We start from the raw sequence: 25,009 nt of genomic DNA on the forward strand, positions 1-25,009 counted from the left end.
GCAAAATTTCCTGCTCGCTGCGCTCGCATTATATGATAAGACAATTTCAGGTTTTAAATTCGGGTTCCCAAAATCTTGCATGTGTAAGGGGGGGGCAAAGATTTTTGGCACGTCAAAAGGGGGGGCAAAGGTTTTTGGCACGCCAAAAGGGGGGCAGAGATTTTTGGCATGGCCGAAGGGGGGGGGCAAGCGTTTTTTGGCAGACCATTTTGAGAATTCACCCCCAGGGGTACACATAATTATTGCACCACCCCTTACCTGTAGCTCATGCACTGTCTTCCCCCCACCCTCAACCCGCGCAACACAGTAGTGTTTCTAGATTTTTCACAAACGCATACCTTTTCCTCAGTGGGTGGTGTGTCAGAGGAAAGAAAAGGAAGAGACGCCGATCGACAGTTTCCGAGAAGTGTGGATGGGGAAGTTGAAAATATAGCTGATTTTTCTCTTGTAAATTAACAACAAACATGTCACGAGGCAACAGAACTTATGGGGGGCATCGTATATTTGTTGGGGATATTGGTCCAAGAGTTGGAAAATACGATTTAGAGAGAGAATTTGACACATACGGACCGCTGGTAGACGTCTGGGTTGCGAGGTAAGCTTACTGCTTTACAGTTACAGCTCAGTACACATGATAGTACACACATTTATGACGATCTTTTCCGGCGATCTTTTCTTTTGGACCACCCAAACTTAACTATATAGTGCTATAAGGTTTAATATTCTAACAAGCATTTCGTGATCCACAGCCTCATCCCCCCACTTTTCTCAAAAAAAGATTTTTATATCACTGCCACTGGAAACCTCTGGCTACATAATGTTTATGTACAAAATATTTCTTGCAGATTAATTCGTTTTGCAAAGATATCGTGAAATTTGAATTTCGTTCTGGTGCACCAGAACGAAATTACAACGCATTGTCTATGGAGCAGTGTAATACACATAATCAAGCACAACTCGCAAACGCAAAATCGGAATCAATCAACTGAAATTTTGGGAATAGGCTTTTTTCGTGGATATGTACTGAAAAATGTCATACAAAGAGGATGCTAGGATCACGAAACACTCCTTTAAACTAAAAGTTTCATCTTTGATTTAAGGTCATGTGTTATATGGTGGGACCCCAAAATAGTGGGAGGCGTTACATTTTTCTCTCCTCTTTCAGATTTAACTTGTTGGTACAGAGCTATTCTTTGTCCAATTGCATAAAGTTTGGGCTCATTATACAGCTTGATTATTCTACTTTTCAAATATGTTTCACAATTTGAAATTATCATTTATTTAATTAGTGAAAAATATTAAAATGTTAACGAGGATAAACCTGGAGGATAAGCGGTAGAGGATAAGCGGTAGAGGAGTATGTGTAATCTCTATGAGAAATATTGTGGAAACATGATATCTTTTTGAATTTTAGATTTTATCATTGCCAAATTCTGTGCTATACATGCAAATCATATAGATCTCAAATCAAAGCTTGTTCATTCAATATTCATATTCAACTATTAATTTGATCTATTTCATGTTTACAAGTGCTCACTGAGAACCGCAAGTCACAAGACCCACAATTTTTCCCTATTCACTACACACAAATGCCTAGATTTTCAGTCACAACACACGTTTTGGCTTTAAATTGTTGTATCTTGAGAATTATATACACCCTAAGATAGGAAAAGTATACATTTTTGGAAAGCATTTTACCCCAGGAATCCAAATATGCGTAGGATACACTCTAAAGAAAATATTTTTTTTAATGTAATCAACATTTGGTGTGTAAAGTTACGTACATTTTCACACCCTGTATCACCACTTTGGTCAATCATAACATAGCAAAAGTATACATTTTATTAAAGCTCATAGTTTTGCCTGCCATAAAATTAGATTACAAGAGGTATTCCATATCAGTAGCAAATGCAATAAATTATCAATTTTCTAGTAAAATTAATTTTTTTTCATGATATCACCCTATATATTTTCTTACACACCCTGTATACCAACATCAATTTTGCATTGTTGGATTCCTTGGAACATAAGCTTTCCAAAAATGTATAGTTTTGTTGGTGTGAGATGTATAGTTTTTGACATGTATCAATTTGAGTGAAAATGAGGGCAAATGATCAAAATCAGTGCTTGTAACGCAAATGTGCCCCACCATATGACACATGACCTTAAACTCTTTCAATAAAAAAATATCCAACAAGCTAAAAAAACAATTTTTGAAAAGAAGCTAAAACAACTAATTTTTTTCATCTTATGAATCATCTAAATATTTGCTAAAGATACAGTGACTTAAGTACCAAATATTACTGATTCATACATACACGCTATATAACAGTGCGCGTGATTGGTCGAGAGCCGGGCATAAACAGTGTTTATGCCCGGTGTTCCGGATGTGAGATTGCTGGGTGGGTAGGGAAAATGAAGGAAAATCATTGTTTTTTATAATGTTTACTTGTACTTAGTTTTTTGTTATTATTTTGATGAGATAAGAATCACAAAATGTTCTGGTACCGTATGTATGAACGGGGTCAAGAATTTTCCATATAAAGGGTGCCTCCGTAAAAAGCGTGGGGGTCAGGAATTTTCAATATAAAGGGTGCCTCAATAAAAAGGGTGGGAGTAAAACCCCACTGCCGAGTATGCCCCTTAATGTTTTAAATATACATACCGTATGAGGATTTTGTGATCCTAGCATCCTCTTATTACGGCCAATGGAACTTGATTATTAGTTTCCGATTGGATGTTTGAAAAAAAGGACGAGGTCGCTATTTCATTATTGCATTATTCATTATTTGGTCTTTTTTCATTATACATTTATATCAACAAAATCAATGATTTTATGAACAGCTTTCTCTAAATTTAGGTACCCCACCAGTGCCAAAGTATATTGTTGATGAAAGACCATTTCAAAATGGGTATTAATGCTTAGATCATCATTACAGACATTTTGCAACAAATTGAGAAAAGATTTGAATTTGTTTTTTTTTAAATGAAAAGAAATTTGCAATTTTTGTAATCACTAGAAACATGATGAGGTTATCCGTAAATTTCCATTATTTACCACATCCTCTACCCTTACAACTAAGAAAACTGCTGATTATGATCAGCAGGGGATGTCAGACATTTTGAGAGTTTTTCGTTTGATTATTTCCATCTCAATTTTCAGAGAATTGATTTTTTTATAAAAATAATGAAAGTTTTGGTCAAATCGAAAAGGTGATGCGGGCGGTCAATAGGAAACTAACAATCGAGTTCCATTAGCCTTATCACATTTTTCAGTAGATATTCACGAAAAAAGCTTATTCCAACATTTCAGTTGATTCTGATTTTGTGTTCATAGCGCTGGTGTTCTACCAGTGAATAACTTCTCCCCATCCATTGTTTCCCAATCCCTGCTGGTCAGTTGGAATAGAATTTTCTAGTTTTGGGCCCTATACTTCATTAAAATGATTATGTGGGGCTTAGAAATATCATCCAGATGGTTGCCTGCCTGGTTGACTGTCCGTCCGGGCGGAAGCAATTTAACCATGTGCAGCAATAACTGATTAACCTCAGAAGTAGTGTGGTGAAATGGATATAGTGGGCTGATGACAATGTGCTGTGTATAGTTTTGTGTCATGTTATTTGCATATATTTCTCCACTCTGCAGCTTAAAAGGGCATTTCGTGATCCACAGCCTCATCCCCCCACTTTTCTGAAAAAAAGTTGAAATTTTTATACCACTGGAAATCTCTGGCTACATAATGTTTATGTACCAAAAATTTCTTATGGATTAATTCGCTTAGCAAAAATATCGTTAATTTGAATTTCGTTCTAGTATACAAGAACGAAATTTTAACAGTAGCCTATGGAGCGGTGTAATACACATAATCATGCATAACTCGCAAGTTACGCAAAATCGGAATCAACTGAAATTTTGGGAATAAGCTTTTTTTGTTGTATGTGCTGAAATATAATTTCCAGTGCAGTAGTTGTAGTCCTTGCCCCTATAATATGCATATCTTTACTTGTCACCAGTTTGAGAAAAATGCAAAAATAGGCACATAATTGGGCAGGGGTGTAGTACCCCCTTAAAATTTCTAATTACATTTAATATTGTAAATGTTTCATCTTTCATGTTTGATCCTTCAAAAAGTACTTAGAGAACTAGGCCAAACATAATGACCTTTCACCTTTGAGCAGCTGGTTTTTGTACCTCGGATTTCCTTGTATTACACCCAGTCTTGGCACCGAAGGTGATTTTAGATGCATGTTATGTAACGATATTATAACACACTCTATTGTTCCATTAAAACCTTATGAATTTGCATTTTGTTTCTTTGTTTACTCATACAGAAATCCTCCCGGTTTTGCTTTTTTGGTGTACAAATACAGAGAAGATGCAGATAGGGCTGTCAGGGGCTTAGATGGAAGGTATGTCAAAGCTTCAGCCCTCGAATTAACCCACGGCACCGACGGCATATTGCCGTGGGTGCCCACCCCATTGCCGCAATGCCCTCAAAATATGTCCTTTACCGACGGCAGTCACTTGCCGTGCCCCTAAATGAAGTTGCCGTGGGTGCCCTAGCCGGCCAGCCCTGCCCTTTTATTATAAAATCATTAACAAGTACTGGTTAAATCCCAGCAAAATTGTGGAAAATTAAATCGAAAATCTTGAACACGATCGCTATTTTGAGCATCGTAACCCAGCTATCAATCACAGTATACACAATAGTTTGTTGTAAATTAATATTCATTACCCCTACGTAAGCTTACATATTCAGCCAATCACATCGGCTTATACATTATCTGGTTACTAGAAATTGATTTCATTTTCTCGATTGGTCAGAGAAATACCTTCAACGCATTATCGACCAATCAGAAACGCTGTTAGTAACTATAGCGCCCTTGACCTCGTGTTGTGAACAAAATCTGAGCGCTGGGCAAATCAATTGTTCTCTTGATTATCAAACATTGACTTCCCATTGCAAACCGATGGCGTATACCCTTCCGTATCGCCTTATCTTGTACATGTGAGCCCATCTCTAGATATGTTTTGCACGAAATAGTTTTTATCCCGGCGAATTTGATCAATATTATTACCAAAGTTACAGCTGTTTCATCGCTACATTTCGAGTCAGTTTTGCAGCTCAGAACTAGGGATCGCAAAATTTAAGTAAATAAAACTGTATTATAAAGCAGGTTTTTTAAGCAATCAGGTTAGTTTTAGTGTAAAGTTGAGAGTCGAATTTTACTTTGGTGTCGAATTCAGCTGACGGTAATGCATCTATTCGCTTTAGAAAAATTGCCTTGGTGCCCTTTTGAAATATTACAAATTGCCGTGCTGCCTTGCCTTTTCAGTGAAAATCCACGGCAATTATCAACTTGCCCTAAAAAAGTTGCCGTGCCCCTTCAGATCCTTAATTCGAGGGCTGCAAAGCTTTATCCAATTCGTACAAGACGTGAAAATTGATGGACATTAAAAGATCCATTTCACTCTCTGTAAGATTTGGTAATTGGCTGGTGTCAAGTTTAGGCCCATCTCAAATAACATGTTATTCTCAATATCGTAACGTTCCTTTCCATTATTGGTGAGAGAAGCTGCGCATTTCAAGTGATGAAAATGATGTCAGTAAGTAAGTCACTATTTTATTGAGAGAACTGTTTAAAATATTCATTCTAATATGATGAAAATGTGATTGTTTGAATCACCAAATTTAAAAAAATGAGGTGAAAATGTAACTTTTAATCTGAAAATATATAAAAAACAACAACATAATAATAAGAATTATCACTGCCAATCCAAGAAACACCTGTTCATTAAAAATGTAGAGCACCAGTTTTGACCAGGTCACCTTGCAAGCTTTAATTTTCAAGTAAGTTTGTACAAGTTGGTTGAATTGTGTGTGGTTGGTTCTGTAAATAGATTGCTGTACAATGTATGACACAGACCACATATTCATTTTAAAGCCAAAAAGCACACAAGTTGAGAAAGAAACAATTTCTACATGATATTTTGGTTGATTTTTGTGCACTTTGCTTCATTCTTGTTTTTGTAGAATATGCTTTGGCCGTCGTATTAGATTAGAGCATGCCTGTCCTTACAGTAGTGGCGGAGGTGGAGGAGGACGCAGAGGGGATGGGGAGGAGGCGGGGTGGCGGCGGAGGTTATGGTCGGGATAGAGGACGGTATCGCAGCAGGTAAGCTTTCAAAATTAATGTGTATCATGATATGCACTTTCTATATACTCAATGTTTGCATGATATAAACAGGAAGTAAGATGTCAGATGTCAATGCATAACTTTTTAGGCAATTTAGGTACATATAGTGCAAGAGTAGGCTTTTATGTCTTGATTACCTCAATAATTAGGCGGTAAAGGTAAAGTACTTACTGTTTACAAGGACTTCATACAATATTCTGAATTTAAAAAAACATAGAAAAATAGTCGAGTTTGGCTAGGAAGCAACCAGAATTTCTTAAAATGTTGGTAACTAGATCAATTTTAATATCAGAATTCAACTATTTGTTATAGATAATTATCATAAATTTATAGAATGTAGTATATTTTACTTAGTGCAAAAAAACAAATCTTTCATTCAGTCTTGAAAGTGAACTTTTTATAGTTTTGTAGTAATGTGTGCTTGTGCATTTAAGCTTCTTTTGTGGAATTGTTGATATTGTGATTTTTTAAAGTATTATTTTGATAATATTTGTGGAATAAACGTCTGAATTGTCTAGGCTAAATCAATTTTCCCTACCCTACCATACCAACCTTTCTGCTGGTACCAACCCAGTACTCAACATGTTACAAGGCAAGATCGCTGTTCAATACACAAGAGGTGCCCTACCAATCATAATGACCAATCTTGCGACCCAACAATCAATCATACAACAATCAGCCCGTCTACTACCTGGCCGCCAACCAACAGCCGCCCAACCCTTTTCGGCAGTTTTTTTGACCAGAAGACCCCACCGACACACCAGTATCATGATCTGGAAAGTCGAAAAGTACCACCACCGTGTGATGGGCGCACCTTTTTGTTTGTTTGTCTTTTTGGATTTTATTTTTTGTTGCTTCCAAAAGCACCAAAGAGTTGACAAGCCAACCGTCACGCAGCTTAATACCACCACTGAATGCCATGAGCATGAACCAGTTTTCCGACTGGATGCAACTGGTCTTTTAAGTGGGCACTGCACCAGTGCACGCAGCAGCAGCGCCAACCAATCCGACCAAAAGTTCGGGAGTTACAGCTCACGCCCCGCCCACCACCACTTCAACCAATCACCACAACCACAACATGTCAAGTCAAACCCCAACCAAACCAAGCACCACCAGGTGGTCACTAATTTTACCAAGACATCGAAACCAAAACGACCAATCAATTGGCCGAGCGAAAGCGTCCGACAGGTGTACACGCCATGACACCACCCAAACCAAGAACCAATTTAACAGAATCGTGTAGGCACGCAAGCCATTACCAACCAGTCTTGTTTCCTCTGCATCAGGCACTGACTCACATATTATGTATTTACCACAGATAATTACCACAGGTATGGTCCATCATCAATTTGTTTTACCATTTATACCGTTATATCTTTCATTCGCAGGATGTTTCAAAGCAAAAACTTGTGTTTAAAAATAGTGTTTGTCGTGCTTAAATATTATAAACGTTTTTGTGTTTTTTGAATGCACTTTATTATAGTTCCAGCACATTTCCATCAATCTCCGGTGTTTTAATCATTCAGGCTTCAAGAAGGTCTCCAATCTTAACTGTTATACATTTTGTGTTGCGACCACCTCCTTAACGAGTCTCTTTTCCACCGGGTTTTCAAGCATGTAACATCATTTAGTTCAAGGAAACAAAACAGGCACCAAGATAGGCATTGATCACATTATAAATATCGAGTGAGCAGCCAAATGCCAGTACCTCAGTTGCATGATTTTGTTGTACACCTGTTACACTCACAGACAAGTACTTGTTTTCTTTCTCCAAATGGGACCATTTAGGTTGGCTTGTACACATCACGCTCTAAGTCACCAAGTTGTGTCAACATAATATTATTTCGTAAAAAAACTATATGACATACATGAAGTGATGTGATAAAACTGTTCAATACATGTTTCAAATGGGAGAGGTTTTGTTCATTTATATGTTTTATTCTCTCATACATGTTATCACTTCATAAAGTTTATTATAATTTAGTTGTCACTATTTGATATTTTTATTTTTTCATTTTTGAGTGTCTGAAAAAAATGAGCAAGGATCAGTGTGTTGATTTCTTAAAGCTGCTGTCTTATCTTTGTGATGTAATTCCAACATTTGTATCATAAACGCATGTATCATGTTTTATGCTGCCTACAGACCTTTAAAATTGGCAAACCTTAAAGGTTCTTCTTCAATATTCACTATCAGAATGCATTTTGTCAGAATGCATTTATAATGTTTGTTTGAAATCAAAGATGTACTTAAAGATGTCTTTTCTTCCAAAATAGTTAAAGCTTATGATCCAGTTTCAAAGAATGATTTAAATTCTGAATCAAGCAGATGTAAATGTGTCCCAAGATTCAGAACAAACACTTAAGCTGAATTTACACTTGATCGTTGAGTGATGCATCGCTTTTCAAAATCAATGGGCAATCACCAAATTTTCCGATGCATTGCTCCTCGTTTTGCATTTATACTAACCACGGTGATACTGATAGCGATTGCGGACAACAATTTTAAAATATTCAAAATGCAACAAAATACATTTTTAGAACATTCATTGCAGTCAATAAATGACAGTTAATGATTGAGAAAAGTAAATTAATTAGCAAAACAATTGATCCAGTTGGAAGGCAGTGATCAATACATTCATGTGATGACAAGTGGCATCGTTGGGGTAACTTGCAAAAAGTTCTTGCTTGAAGCAATGGATATCGATAGTTTAAGCCCAACGCTCTGAAAACATAGTAAACACATAGCATGTGTGAGAATCGCTTCTATACAAAATCGATCAAGTATAAATTCAGCTTTACCAAGACCAGGCACTGTTTTAAGAAAATCAGACATTAATTTGGCCCATTTGTTTTGGACACTTTGTAATTGCTTTGTTTGTTGATGACTTCTCAGTCATAAAGTTTGAAACTGTTCATGATGTCACTGGACATTATACTTTGGCCCCCTCAAGTTGACAATGGCATCAGTGCATGTTTTCACTACAAAGTTGCATGATGTTATCAAGGAGAGTATTTCAGGGTTGCGAGGCCCATGACCATTTTAAGACTTCTTGAAATTTACTTCCCTTGTACAATGGATGTACGGATTGGCCAGTTTGGAACCCAGATATTACAGGTCAATTGCATCCCTTGGTGTAAACAAAGTTCATACATGCAAGCAACTTTAGCTATAGTCAAATGCAGCAAACCTTTGACGAGCGCGACTACCGTGATGTTGCAAATTCGGCGCTAACGACGCGTACAGCGCACAGTTCATTCATAAATTTCCACTCAGCAACAACATATCGCCTTAGCAGCCAATCAGAGACAAGTGCATGCAACGCAGTAAATACGCGATGTATCCTTACAATACGCGCTCGTCAAAGGTTTACTGCATTTTAGTATATTAGCATGACTCCAGTCCTGAAAACATGCTTTGATGTCATTTTCATGCTTGAGAGGGGACGAACAATGATGTGCATTTATTTTGAGTTTCATGTAGATGCACCCTCAAACTCTCGCTCAGTTTTGTATTTTGTTATATTTCTTATTTAGTAAACCAACCTAGTACAGTATGAAATTTCTTGAATTTTTGCATATCAAAACACACACACATACGTATGAAAATTGGGTCCAATTATCATAGAGGTTTGCCATTCCTGATCATTTTGAAGCATCTGCAAACTTCTAATTCGCCTAGATCTAAACAAGATAGATTGATGATGCCGATTATGCCTACATACTCATTGTAACTTGGGAATAATTTTGGAGATAATTGTGAAGAATAAAATCCACAACCAAGCATTCAATCCAGCAAAATGACAAATACTTGTAACCCCAAATGAAGGAATAGAGTACATTGTAACCTTCTTCGGATGGTTTAGTCTTCGATGCATATTGGGGAGGAGGCAACCACAGATTAAATGTTAGAGCTTGACATTTTGTAAGTTTTGTCTTGTTCAAATTGTCTGTGTGATTTGGTACATGTATTTTACTGTATAATTGGGTGAATGAGTTACAGAACTAAGCACTGTATCTTTGTGAAAATGTGTGTCTCTCCATGTGATAATTGTTTCTTCTACAATGTACATGTGTCTGTCCAAGTGGCCATCTGTGTGTTTGTATGTGGGGATGATCTGTGCCTTCGGCAAGTTTAGTCTTTGACATATGTTGGTAAAGAGGCAACTACAGACACAGTAAATGTTAAGGTCTGACATGTTGCAAGTTCATTCAGGAATGATGAGCACTATACTTTTGTGTGGGTGGGTGTCTTTATACTTTTGTCTTTGTTCATGTGTCATTTCATTGTGTGTGTGGGGGTGTGTGGGTGGGGTGTGTCACTGTTTGCCTGCAAACGAGGACACACAAGACTTTTCACATTCAAACCATGGACCGATCTGCAAATGAGCACCGTCTTCAATTCGTGGAGGTCTTCAGTAGGTCGCAAATGCATGCCAAATGAATTTTAGGAGCTACGTCTAAATTATTCAACATTAAAAACCTCATTTTGATAGTAATAATACACAAGGACAAGGTCCACAATTGCTATCACAGTCAGGTAGGGCCGTGTACATATGTGACTTTATGTGTGTGCCAGTTTCTCTGTGTTCATAACTTTAAAAATGTATGGTTATGTCAAGCACTTACCTATTGCCAAATTATTTTCCAAATCTTGTCACCGTACAGGCCAGTATACATGTATAGCCCTAAAGTAGGTATCAGCTCATATTACATGTATGCAGATATATTCTTTATATATAGATTTAGCTGTAAAATCAATTTGATTAACTAGAAATAAATTATTCCAAAGGAGCACAGATGTTGTACATCATATGATACTGGGTGATTCGGCATTATAGTAATTGCATCTGTGATGTATTGTTGTGCACCAGTGACAATACAGCATTGTAGCAATTAGTCCATTAGCCAACCTGTCAGCTGTCACTCAAAGCAAAATCCTGGTAACAAAAATAAATGCTGCTATACCAAGGCAAAACCATGGTAATTACTTACATGTATTAGAAACTTTATATTGCCAAAATTTCCAATCAAAGAATGATAGGATTTTGATATGAAAAAGGAATGACATTTGAGAAATATTAAGAAACTGTTGGAATTTTGATCTTACGTGAGAATAAGCTGAAATTTAGTAAGTGCCCCTTTTCTAAGTAACAACTGTCGAAGCTCCTCTTTTCAATGCACCAGTTCAAATATTGGACAAATATCTTAATGTCTTGATCAAATTTCCATCCAAAACATCTGGCTTATGATTATGACTTCACTTCAGACACATTGTATTTTTGATGTACATGTAGGCCTATGTGTTAAAATTTCTCATTTGACCCTGTGTATTGGTAAGCGTCATAATTAAGTTTTAATTTGGCAGTACAAAAGCTGATCTTCAGTTCAATGATAGAGTGGTGATACCTCCTGTTACATGTAACTGTACTAACAAGTAAATCATCAATTTTTTCAGATGGTTTAAATGTTCATTAATCTTCAAGCCAAAATTTAACAGTGTTCTAGATGCACATGTTTTACCACTTCCTGCAGACTCCTCAATTATTGTACATTTTGAAATGTTAAATCTCTCTCATATACTCTCAAAATCGCGCACTGTGATTTGTCCAATGTGAGGGCCAATTAATCGCAATAATGTGCCCTCGTCTGGAACACAATAAAGAGTGAAACATTCTATACAGAGCAATTTCCACGATACACGATCATTTACGCTGTAGCTATGTGTAACATGCTTAGCCTTGATATAAACAAATTTTGTATAATTTCTTTCTTTATTATATAAAATAGACGAGAATTGCGATTTAAAAAAAAGATTTCCCCTCTATTTTTTTCCTTCTACTAATTTGTTACATTTGTTATCAAAGCAGAATAAAATTTCAAACTTTTCATCTCTGCATTTGCAGACCTGTATTAAAAATTAGAATATGGTGAGTTTGGTGTAATTCTGTGATACATTGCATTTAATACTAAATTCACACAAGTTCAGTTTCAATCATTTTAGAAGGCCTGTAGCACAATGGTTATATTCTACATGGCAGTTTTCAATCTATGCCAAGTGACGATAAACACATTTATCAAACATTTTCCTTTTATTTCCTGGGGTATAATTTTGCATTAAAATTCAAGGACAAGAAATCCAGATACTCTGGAATGAATTTCAAGTGTAATTTTCCACACATTTCAAAGTAAATTGCTCAAAATGTCATTTTTTTTTCAGGATTGGCACGGTGATACCAACAAGGTGTGTGTGAGAAGTGTTAATGGATATCAATATTATTAACAGATCAACTCGTTGAATTGACAGGTAGCATCTTACAGAGGCAGGCAGATGATATGGAGCTGTAATAATAAAGTGCAATTTCTTTTGTAATATTAATGTATCTGTCAATCTTGGTGCTTTTGTTGCATTTTGGGCTGTTCCAGTTGAAATCCATATACCCCCTGTGGAAGACTTGACCTAACTTTCCCACACAGGGAGTGTGAATATCAAATGGGGTTACCTGATGACTCCATTTGTAATCTATCCTCCATTTGTGGAAGATTAAAGTTGTGTCTTCTGTAGGGGGGGGGGTGTGGATTTCAAATTGAATGGCCCACTGCCTGATCGGCAAACCAAGGTGCTCGCTCCGGGGAAGTATTAATCAGGAAATGAAAAAAAATCAAATAAAAGAAAAATATTAATCAGGAATTCAGCATTATTGTGGTTGTGTGGAGATGCAAAGATGCTATCAATTGGGATTACTTTAGTGCATGGATTATAATTTGTAAGCCAGGCTGGTGTAATTCAATAGAAAATTATTTTAAAACTTGATAACACTCACTGTGTACATGTAGTAGTAATTCAGTTGAGTGTATTGAATGAACGTACATCAGAGTGTATGCTAATTTCATGATAAGCCCAGTGATAATCACATTTTTTGGGAAGGTAGCAAATGGAAATGATATTTTGGTGAAAACAAAATGCTTTATTCATGTGATGATTGATACAATTGTGTGCCAATTGCTTGCTTGAAAATGGAGGGTCAAAATGTTCCTGCACATATGTTAACGGTCGCCTAATGGCGCTATGGACTCCCTAGACATAACTGGAATTTTAGACACAAACTAAAAGTGCCCTCCCATAAAATTCCCACCAGCAAATAAGGGCACATACCCTTAACTCTTGTTGGGATTTTAGAGGAGGGAGCTCTCTATTTGTACATGAAATTTACCCCAAGGCAAATGAGCCAATGTTCACCATTAGGGCGAACGTTTACGGTATCACTGTTGGTGTATGATTATTGTTACTTAAGTTTGTTGCCTGAAATCAGCAAATTCTAAAAGATCGCTCATGCATTAGAAAAAAAAATAGAAACAGGAATTCTTTGACCCTCCTATATGTCAGTGAAGTGTTTATGTGTAAGCCGATTTTAATCAATGGCAGTAAACCTTTGACGAGCGTGTATTTTAAGCATACATCGCGTATTTATTGCGTTGGACGCACTTGTCTTTGATTGGCTGCTGAAGCGATCTGCTGTTGCCAAGTGAAAATTTATGAATGAACTGTGCGCTGTACGCGTTGTTAGCTCCGAATTTGCAACATCACGGTAGTCGCGCTCGTCAAAGGTTTACTGCAAAATAGTATATCACTATGTCAACTGGATCATGCTTTTGAGTCCTGAACCACGATCAAAATGATCGCCACACAAAGTCTACAGGCAAATACCATCATTCCAACAGGAGCGTGATCCAGTTACCAAGACGTTACATCACCACTTTGCTGACAAATTAATCAACCACAATTGGGCTATTCCATTGAGCATCCACACCCCCCCTGCAGAAGATTACATTGCAAGTTGCACCTGATGTTCAATTCAATTCAGCCAGCTGGAAATTGTTGCTTGTTTTATGTTCAATTCCAGTTGAAAAACTGATGAAATTAAGAAACCCAGTTGGAATTTACACAATTTGGCCTCAAATGAGAACTTTTTTTTTGGAATTCCAACACCATCAACATCTTTCCATTTTTTTTTAAACAGATGGATATGGGATTTATATTGAAACTATTAAATTTGGTTGGAATTCAAATATTATCCTCAGTGGGAGTGTGGAATTCACATGGTTTAGCTCATTGTTAATATCTCAGTACATGTTAATATTCCATCATGTGTAATAATAATGTATTTTACTTATCATTCAACCTATTTTGTCCCATTATAAAGCAGAAGCAGCAGCTGATAAGCATGTTAAACACTTGTACTGTAAGATATGGAAATTTCATTGTCATATTTTACCTGAAATTATTCCTTTACAGAGCACGATTCCTATCGTTGTAATTATGTAATGAATGGATTTAAAACTAACATGGTTTGTACAGTATGAGTTTTACTAAAGTATGGTAATATTTGTTTTTTACAGTCTTACAGATATGCAATTTGTAATGGTTTTTGTATAACTTGTGTTTTATTTTTGCAGATCAAGGTCCCGATCTCATGGGAGACGCCGCTCAAGATCCAGGTATGTGAGCTCTTTCATATTACAGGTCTTTCAAATAATTTGAGGTCATCAGGGAACATACCATCACATATATATTGTACACAGACACAGTCCACTTGATGATGTTATCCAGGAGTGTGATTGGTCAGTTCTGCAAAAGGTTCCAGCTGCGCTGTATACATATTTGCTGCTGCCGGGAGTGGAAGCTATCAGTGCTTGGCATACCATGCTAGCCAAGCTGATTTTGGTTTGGAAGTTTATTTCGTAAAATGGTAAACTCAAGCTTATGGCAAAGGATACTGGGAAGTTAAAGAATAACCAATGCCTGACAAAAACAAAATTCAGGAGAACAACCTGGGCATTATTTCTCTGAATAAATGATGGTTCTCATAGCACATCTATGCATCAAGCGTTATGTCTGTTTGACATGTAAAATGATAATGTATGGTTATTTAGTGGGAATAAGAAAGCCACTATATGGGATGATGTTATAGGCAGCAACGTTAACCCAGGCCCTTTGCATAGACATCTCTTAACAGATACAAAATACTAGCTTAGATTAAGGCAACAGACACATACAGTATTTTTCAACTTAGCAAAATGCGGCATGAAATAGCTGTCTTGATGAAAAATAGTATAGTCTGTTTGACAGGTGGTCAGACAGAGACCTGTGTATATCATATTATGTAGCAAAGCATTAATTGTAGAATATTTATATATTGCATTGAGTTTAAAACCTCTGCACACTGCTAAAATTGTTCACTTACATGAACTGTATTTATGCACTTTAAATTTAATGATGATGTCTTTGTGTTAAAGATCCATAACTAGATAAATGCATTATGTGTTTATTACAGGTCTCATGGTAGGTCACGGAGGCGTAGGTCAAGTGATAAAAGGTCTCGTTCACGTGATAGGAAATCACGTTCACACTCCCGTGACAGCCGTGAGAGGAGACGATCTGGGTCTGGAAGGAGGTCCACATCCAGAGACGGAGACAGAAGGAAATCAGGGTCCAGGTGGGTTTTTACACACTTACTATAGTTTACGACAGGTTCTTCACTCAGCAGACTGAAAATTTGGTGCTGGGGTTCTGATTGGATAATTAAATCAAGTCATCACAGATCAAGCTCGGTAGCAATGCGTGGCTGTGGTTTTTTTTATGTGATAACCTTAAGATCAGTCAGGCACCACTGAATGGCTTTGCTGAATACTATATTATAATTATGTCCTATGCGCAACTCGCAGAAAAATTCAAACTCTTGGTGTAAGTGAATAATGTTATTTGATACCATTCTCATGCCATGGTGGCATCTTACATGTGCATAGTCAAATACCACAAAATTAAGAATTCCAAAATTTGATTAATTTTTTTCTGGGAATGTCATCTTTAAAGGCCTAAAACATGTCTGGCGACTTGTTCTGGGGTTTTGTTGGAGCTGGTCACATTTGTTGTTAACTGCTGCATATGCAAATATATATTGAGGGATCCGTGTAAGAAGGCAATAGCTGCCCTACAGACCATTTCTGCATTCTACAGTTAATTTTTTCTTCTGTGGTCGAAGTATGCGCTGGTGATCGGCGATCGCGTAGAAGTGGCAAGATTTCCTCCCCTTAAACACGCCAACGCCCAATGGGTAAACCATTTTGTTGTCAAGACTGTTGATCAGCCAATCAGCGTGATTGTTTATCGCCTGTGTGTTTACGCCTGTGCAGCGATACACACAGCTCTGACCACAGAAAAAAGAAATAAGAAACTTTACAGAAATATGACACCTGGCAGCTATTTGAGATGGGGGCCTACTTGTACAAACCTGTAATATGCTGAAACTAAACTAAACATAAAATCCAATCTCTCTACAGGGGTAGAAGAAGCATGTCACCAAAAGATGACCGTGGCAGTGACAAGGAACGTAGTCGCAGCAAGGAACGCAGCCGTAGCAAGGACAAAGATCGCAGTCGTAGCCGTAGCAGAAGTCGTAGTAGGAGTCGCAGTCATAGCCCAGATAATAAGCGGCGCAGTAGAAGTCGCGACAAGGAGGGCAGTGGAGAGAGAAATGACAGAGACAATGAGAACAACGGAGTAGAGGAAAGGAGTAGGACGGGCAGTCCAGAGCCACAACAAAGGTAAACATGGTCACATCATAATTCGAGAGGGATCATTCAATAAGTTGTAGGATTTTTTTCAAATATCACAGCAGCAGTATGAAAGGAAGGGTCAAAAATATTGTAAAAATTCCAAAGAAATCGAGATGTGGATCCGAATATAGTAGCGAGATATATCTACTGAACAGCAAAGGTAATATAGAATTAAGCATGAAACTTCTGTGACACGGGTGGAGACATTTATTAAAATCATAAAGTGTTTTTATATAAAGTTGCTACAAAAAGCTAAATTGATGATACTGACAATTTATTAACTTAGAAGTTTGTTTATGAGCAAGGGATTCACTGGGTAAATACCATTATGAGAGTTTAGTTTCAGTTGCTACTAGAAAGAATGATGGTGCAACATTCATATGATTTGAACACATTCCTTGAATAGAATTGAACTTAAAATTGATGCACCATCTCAAAATCGCAAGGAAATGGAAAAAGCAACAGCAACATAAAAACAGCAGTAACATAAAAAAACAGCAACGATGACCAACAAATAAACAAAACATTACCTCAAAAAAAAGGAAAAGCACCAAAAAGAAGCAAATTAATGAATCTCCTATACTCCTATAGGGAAGAAAAACTCTAATCAGAGGAAGAATCTCATCCCTGATACAAGGGTGGCTTGTCCATACGTTTGTGATGCAACCATGTAAAAGCAGTGATGTCACTACCAAATTCAATATGAAAAGTATCGGTTCATCTCAGTTGCAATATTATGTTACCTTTTATAATTTTTTTCTTTGTTTGTTTTTCCTTCATTATTTTCTTTTCACCACAGAGAAATCAGCCCAGATCAGAATGGAGAAGACTAATTAGCTAATGATGTTATTACAAAAGAAGACTTGTACAGAAACTTTTTAACATGGATACGACATACATGTCTCTTGTTGTAGCTACATAGACTTAGTATTATTACCTAACCTGGGTCCAAGCAGCTCAATGTAGATAATATTTAATTGGCTACGACAATAATCCATCCACATCTGTACGCGATGTAAAATTCATTCTTCATTTGTGTGGTAGCTCTTTTTGTGAATATGGATGACACTATGCGCCATTTGCGCATGTTGGGCCACATAAAATTAATTTTTTGGTTCTTATCCAGAGGATTTTCGTGAAATGGCATTGCTAGCTGTTGTAATCCTTTGTCGAAGCCTTCTTGGGAATAATGAAAGGCTTTTTATATGAATTTTCTGAAGGGTAGAATTCAATACTACAAACATTTCTTTGAAGTGATTCTTGTTGCTTAATTAGTTTTTTATTATCATAATGGAGCTGGAGCTTTAAAATTACACTTGAAAATTGAAGACGGAAAAAAATACGGACAAACTCCAGAAAACAATGCGGACGGGGACATAAACCAAAAAATAATTTTATACGGCCTTACATAGTTTCAAATGCTATAGCAGTGAAATATTGTGTATTGAAATGAAATCTTAACTGATGTTCAACTGAGCTGACTAGAGTACAGTGAAGAGGCACATTCAAAGTTTGGTACAGTTAGTCAGGTAAGAGATGGCTTCAAAACCCATCTGCTGGTTGACTGCCAGCGCACTGCGCAGGACCGACTTTTGAACCGTGTTCTATTGTTCCGGAACAATGTAAACCAGGCCCAGTTGCCGGTTCTGACAGGGTGCTGGCGGTTGGGTTTTGAAGTCATCCCTAAGGTTTCTTGCATGTTTAAGATACCAAATGTTGAAAAATTGAGTCTATTTAACACTCTCTTCATAATATGCTCCATGCAGTCCATGAGAGGGAGGGGGTTCATAGGAGGGAGTAGTGTTCAAGATTATTTTCATCAGTAGTGTGAATAGACTTCAATCCGGATATTAAAGTAGCTGGATGCTGAAATCACAAAAAACTATGACCTTGAGTGGATTTCATAAATATCATACTTTCCTGCTGCTTTGCTGCTCTGACGACATTTTGCTTTGCTGCGCAGTCACACCAGATCTGCAAAGCGTCGAATTGCTAGCAGTTGAATTCAAGTCAATGTGGGAGCAATGCTGCTGTGAGGTATGAGAAGAGGATACGTTTTTTGGCAATGAGCACGGAGCGGCAACATTGGCTTTCAGGGTCAATCCCGATGAAGCGTCACGTCACTCAGCGGCATGCAGTATAAAACCAGTATTCGTTCCAATGCACCTCAAATCCTACACCCATTGTAACTGCTCCGTAGGATTAATAATTATGTTAAGAATTCTGATGGGTTTGGAGTTGAGATGGATTGAAGGACTTAAAATACTCATGGTTGCATATAGTTAGTAATATGAAACATATTTAATGAGCTTTCACTGTAACACACCAAATAAGATACACTTACCAGGAAGACTTTTCACCTTATCGACTTTGTCTATCGTTGGCTTTACTAGTTCATATTTGCAAATGGACAACTGTGGTTCTTAATGTCACTTGACTTTATAAAGACATCTACAATTCAATTTGGGCAAGAACACAGCTCCACAAAATGCATTGTGCACAGTGTAATACAGTCAAAGTTTTTCTTGGTAAGTGAATCCTAGATGAAGCGTTAAAATGGAATCCGCCATATAGGTTTGTTACACGTGGAGACCCAAAATAATGTACCGCCAGCATTGATCAACAACAGCCAGATATGGGATGATAATTTGGTCTTGAAACCTGATCATTAAGGAGTTTCGATTTCTACGATGGATGGTTCTGCAACAGTTAAACACCAACCTTTGTCGTCGTCGCCACAATGCTTGTAAGACTCTTCGTGTGTTGTAGAATGGACGATGACGTATTACAAAGTTGACGACGACAATGTTTGGTGTTTTACCATTGCAGAACTATCCGTTGTGGAAATCGAAAACTCCCTATTAACAAAGTTTGTGCTTGTAGAACTAATGTACGCACACTATCGGCACAACATACTACTCGCACAATTTAAGCGAGCAAACACTTCAAATCTAAGTTGGCCAGGCGCAATCATGCATGGTGAAATAATGCGGTGGTACACTATTTTGCCCTCATGAGTAACATACATTTTAGACCCTAAGAGTCTAGACTCGTCTAGACTCTGTCATGTTTGTATTACAAACATGACAGAGTTTAGACTCTTAGGGTCTAATCTTTTTGATCAAAATTCATCTAATTTATATTTGAAGAGTTGATGTCATCAGATATATGTTTTTTTGGAATGCAAAATTTACTATTGAACAACAATATATAACTCCATTGCAACTTAAAGCTACTTTCCAAAGTGTACATAACTATACTGTATTCTTTTGCCCTTTCTTTAAATTTGGCATCTTTGATTTATAATCAGACCATAGCTGAATTACTTGTATATAAATTATTCAATCATGTAATTAAAATATTTAGGCATGATGATGTGTAGGACTTCACCAAGATTTCTTTGTCAAAATTAAGTTTCAAGAAAATTTGCTTTGCTAACTATTCATCGGCAATTCATCGTCAGCTAGAAAATAAATTATGTGTAGGTTTCGATGAAGAAACTTTGTTTCAGTGTGCAATTAACAAATCTGTTAAGATTTGTAGCAATTTAATCGTAACTTTGCCTTGCTAGATCATTGTGTCGATTTTCTTTTGAAATGTTTAATGTAGCCAATGTAAATAAGCACTTCAATAGACAATACAAGTTTAAAGTTAACCTTTCATTCAAACCTTTCTACTTTAGTAGCTTAACATTTTTTGAAACCACATGAAATTATAACCATTATATGATGCAGTGTAATACTAGCAAACACCTCAATTGTGACCATCCACAGGGCCTAGATTTCGTCTAAGTTTGCGAGAATCAAAATCCATCATAGTCACTGCACTTACTGTGCAATACAATGAGAGAAGTTGATTCTCGCAACCGAATCTTACGAGAATCATTACGAGAATCAATTCTGTGATTCTCGTCAAAATCTAGACCCTGGTCCACCACAAATGGGCTATTTCACTTTTTGAGATCTATTTGGACAGGCAACTTCTTCTCAAAATAAGCGTTACAATGATACATTACATGTCCGTAAAAGAGTTGAGAAATCCTTTTGTTTTCTTTTGTTTTTTGATAAGTTTAATGGACCATGTATCAAAATATGCTCTGCCGACATTACAGCGCATTTGTGGTGGATGGCCACAGTTATGTCAGCTGAAATATTTACCAGAGAGCCAAGTGTAATCCAATTTTTACAATGGCTGTTCCATTTGAAATACAAACACCCTCTATGAGTGACATAACCTTAATCTTTTACACAGGGGTGCAGATTTCAAATGGAATCACCCATTTATGTAACCTCATTTGAAATTTACACCCCCTGTGTGGAAGATTAAGGTCATGTCTTCCATATGGGATGTATGGATTCAACCGGAATAGACCAATTAGCCTCCTTGGTTACCAAAAACTCAGAGGACTTTTAGGGAAGTAAGTTTTGATATGTGTGTATATAAAAATCTTGACGAGGTATTTTTTTTATTACTCATGTAGTGGTCAGATAGTATGTAAAATTAGGTTCATTCTTGGTGTAGATTTAATTCAGATTTACTCTTTGGTGTTGTGGAGTGTAGATAGCTTATCCTTGGTGTATGAAACAGTACAGGTCAACCTCGCTTATCTGGCCTTGATGGGACCAAGCATGGGATAAGTGGAAAATCTGGAGATGTGAATTTTATGTAATTCTGCACTGAATGTCTGAAGTGCTAAACATTGAGACAGCAAAAGGTTATTCAAAATGGGGTAATAACAGAAAAATGGTATTTGAGTACCGTATGCCACATAGTTATGTCCTTCTAAATGCTTTGGTGCATGGAATCAAGCTCTAAAAGCATTAAACAAGATCACATGGCCGCATAATGGAGAGATCCGTATAAAAGAGGTCCGGATAATAAGAGAGGTTAGACTGTAGTAGAAATTGTCAATCGTAACCATCTCTAAGGCATAATACTGTAAAAATGGTAATTTTTGCACATGCAATTTTTCGCGATTTGCCTATTTTGAACTATTCTGTTATTCTACATAGACCTATACGTGTACATAAACAAACAAATTTACATGTGTTTTTGCAGTAGCTGTGTTGAGCTCGAAAATTAATGTCCCGCAAAGATTTCAACATTTACAATTGGGGATCACATAAATTTTACTGAACATATGCAGTTTAAGAGTCAAATTTTGCACTTGGCTGTTGGTTCCTGTGAGTAGTTAGTGTTACATGGGTCTTATTTGCCTGCATGTCTAGTTTAAAATGTGAATCTTATACCGTAAACGTTCGCCTCATGGCGTTATGGGCTCCCTTGACATAACTGGAATTTTTGACACAAACTAAAAATGGTCTCCCATAAAAATCCCACCAGCAAATAAGGGTACATATCCTTAATTCTTGTTGGGATTTTTAGAGGAGGGAGCTCTCTATTTGTACATGAAATTTACCCCAATGCAAAGGAGCCCAGGTGCGCCATAAAGCGAACGTTTACGGTGGATTAATAGCACATGAACATCCATGCCATATGTGAACTGCAGCATTTGAAGCAATCTGAACCATCAACCATTTGTTCTGATGTAAATGGTATCATTTTGTAGTAAATGACAATTCTATTTATCATAATCCTAAAAGCATGATTTGCTTATTACTCTGTTTTTACACCGAGGATACACTCTATGGCCACACGTTTTGAACTCGCCACCCAAAAATGGTGGTGTTGTTACGCTTTTCCAAATCGAGACTCGTTCAAATTGTTATATCTCTGCTTAAACAAAAGGTATTGAAGTGTGTTTGGTGTCATGTTGTAGCTAAATGTGTGCCCTAACAGACCTCCAAAGGAGAATTGTTTATCAGCTAAGATAGTGGAGTTAGAGTTGTTTGAGTTCAGAATGACCGAGGTGGGGGATGAGGCGGTGGCGGATGAGGCGGTGGCGGTATGTGCAAAGTCTATGGGAAATAAAGATTTTGTGTGTGCGCGTTGAATCAACTGATCATATCTTTGCATCCATATGGGCTACAGACATGGTTAAGACCTCTTTTGAAAGATTATTTATTCTGCTAATTGTTTTTAATCATTTTGAACTCCCTATGATTGGTTTAGTCTATGAAATGCAAACTTTTATGTGCAAAACTACCTGTTTTCATATTAAACACTGTAGTAAGCAATGTGGACATCTTCAAAATCTAAAAGTTGCCCTAAATTTTTAATTACTTATCCTATCATAGTCAAAGTTAACATTTTCTGAGATGAAATTTGATGAGGAATCTAAATATGGACTACTTTTTTTTGTATGGGTTAGGGGTAAAATGTTGCAGTTCAAAATATGTTGAATTGTAAAAAAATTTGAACATGTTTTGGGACACCCTGTATTCCGAGATTACCAAACAGCTGTGATTTTTTTTCTTCCAAAGTCAGTAGGCTCCCCCTAACCTCTAACCAAATCAATATTGTTTACTTTCAGTTTATAACTGCAAGTTAGTAATAAGCAATGCATTAAGTGATCCATTTTTTATTTGGATTTTTTTTATTCCACCCTGTATAACTTCAAGGTCACCCTGTACAATGAGTTGAAATGTGTATATTTAAATTGCTTTTGCCTTCAGCTTTCCAAAAATGTATACTTTTACTAGTTTAGGGTTGATAGTTGTGTAGATATTCTAATTTGAAACTTGATTGGTGTAAAAATTCATAATATTTGTGATGTAACGCTAAGGGTGGCGAGTTCAAAACACACGGCCCTATACCATTTTTCACCCTGTTGTGGCAGTGACTTCAGTGCATATTTCATTGAGCGCAACGTAAAATCGCTGACGTTCGCTCAAAGTGCTGCGTACACCCGCAAGTGCCTAAAGATACCGCATATATGCATGTGTGAAACAGGTGCCTCAATGCGTTGCCACATCAGAGTGACAAATGGTATAGAGGCAATGTCTCAGACAAGAAGTGTGTGTTGTAATGATTTTAAATAGATAATAATGTACAGTTTGTGTATTAGTTAGCATCTACTGTAACTGTTCTCAAAAATCATTCTTGTGTTGGCCTTGCCTGACTGACCATCCAAAATATTGTGTACATGAACATTGATTTGAAATTATTACTGTAAGGAACAAATAGGCAAAATATCTAATTCTCAATCATGAGAGGTTGTCCCTTCTTTTTGAAGGTTGCATCAGCGTACTTTTCATGCAACAACATGATCGTGCGGCCAAAGATTGTGATTGGTTAATTCACAAAAGATGAAAAGCGTGTGGTCTTTGCGTAGTATGCTCAACGCAAATATCTGTAGGTGCACAAGTTGGCTCTCATGATCTAGAATTAGTTATTTTGCCTGGGTCATTATATTGAGGGGCACTGGGTCTGATGGGGGGGCATAAACCATTTCCGGGCAATTTTCCGATGGGATTTTCTAAATTTTCTAAGGTTTCTGATAATTTTGAAGTGTGCATACGTTTTCGGAATAAAGAGCCCTGTACATTTTATGTTACCCCACCCCATTCAATTTTAATGTGACTTGGAAAATCTGTAGTCCGTTACCTGCAGCAAGATCTTGGAACACACTTTGAAACTAACCTCAGTCACCCCCTGGTTTATAAGATTCAATTGGGAGAACTCTGGATTCCAAAAAGCCCTATGCATATCCTTATGAAAAATCACCTCACCCACTGGGTCCAAAATAGTGTACCTCTGGTATTGTTCGGCAAAAAGTCCAAATCAAATGGCTTTGCAAGTTACACAAATTTACTTGCTTGCATTACATACATACAGCAAACATGCAGTGGGCATCGTGGAAACGAGTTCTCCCAGTCAATTCAAGTAAACTTAAGATTCATGCAATATTATATATAATTGTGTAAAAGTACCAGTTTTTGAGTTTTTTATACTTTTTCTTTTATAATTTGAAGCTGTTAGTGTGTAATCATCATCAAATACAATGTACAGTTTTGCTATCTAGCACGCAATAATAAAATAATCACAAGACCATTTCAAATAACCATGTTTGGGTGTGTGCATATTAACGTGTTAAGACGGGTGGGATTGCAGGAGCTAATAGTTTTAGCCATGTAATTAAAATACTGCAGTGTACTTCTTAATCCCTATAGGAAATGAGTCTAGGAAGCCAATTGTCACATTTATAATTCCACAGGTATTGCGGTTCTTGAGTTGAGGCCAATAATATATCAAAACAAGAAGTTTCGGCTTTTGGTAAATTCATGTTTATATGCGT

General features: G+C 36.9%; 1 protein-coding gene across 1 annotated transcript; it reads left to right on the forward strand.

The window, feature by feature from the left end:
- Window positions 1–348: 348 nt before the first annotated feature.
- Window positions 349–18,055, forward strand: LOC140158868 (uncharacterized). The gene is made up of 7 exons (XM_072182125.1): window positions 349–595; window positions 4,333–4,410; window positions 6,036–6,177; window positions 14,653–14,694; window positions 15,531–15,692; window positions 16,537–16,800; window positions 17,612–18,055. The coding sequence occupies exons 3-7, from the start codon at window positions 6,068–6,070 to the stop codon at window positions 17,643–17,645; spliced, it is 612 nt and encodes a 203-aa protein (XP_072038226.1). The 5' UTR covers window positions 349–595; window positions 4,333–4,410; window positions 6,036–6,067; the 3' UTR covers window positions 17,646–18,055.
- Window positions 18,056–25,009: the final 6,954 nt, after the last annotated feature.

This window comes from Amphiura filiformis, chromosome 8 (genome assembly GCF_039555335.1).
Source record: "Amphiura filiformis chromosome 8, Afil_fr2py, whole genome shotgun sequence".
In the NCBI taxonomy this organism is placed as follows: domain Eukaryota; kingdom Metazoa; phylum Echinodermata; class Ophiuroidea; order Amphilepidida; family Amphiuridae; genus Amphiura; species Amphiura filiformis.

What these genes read in the sequence shown, in the direction of transcription:
- LOC140158868 (XM_072182125.1), top strand. Translation starts at nt 6,068, where the DNA reads ATGCCTGTCCTTACAGTAGTGGCGGAGGTGGAGGAGGACGCAGAGGGG. An exon ending in AGAGGACGGTATCGCAGCAG is followed by an intron (nt 6,178 to 14,652) that starts GTAAGCTTTCAA and finishes TTATTTTTGCAG; the next exon opens with ATCAAGGTCCCGATCTCATG. An exon ending in AGACGCCGCTCAAGATCCAG is followed by an intron (nt 14,695 to 15,530) that starts GTATGTGAGCTC and finishes TGTTTATTACAG; the next exon opens with GTCTCATGGTAGGTCACGGA.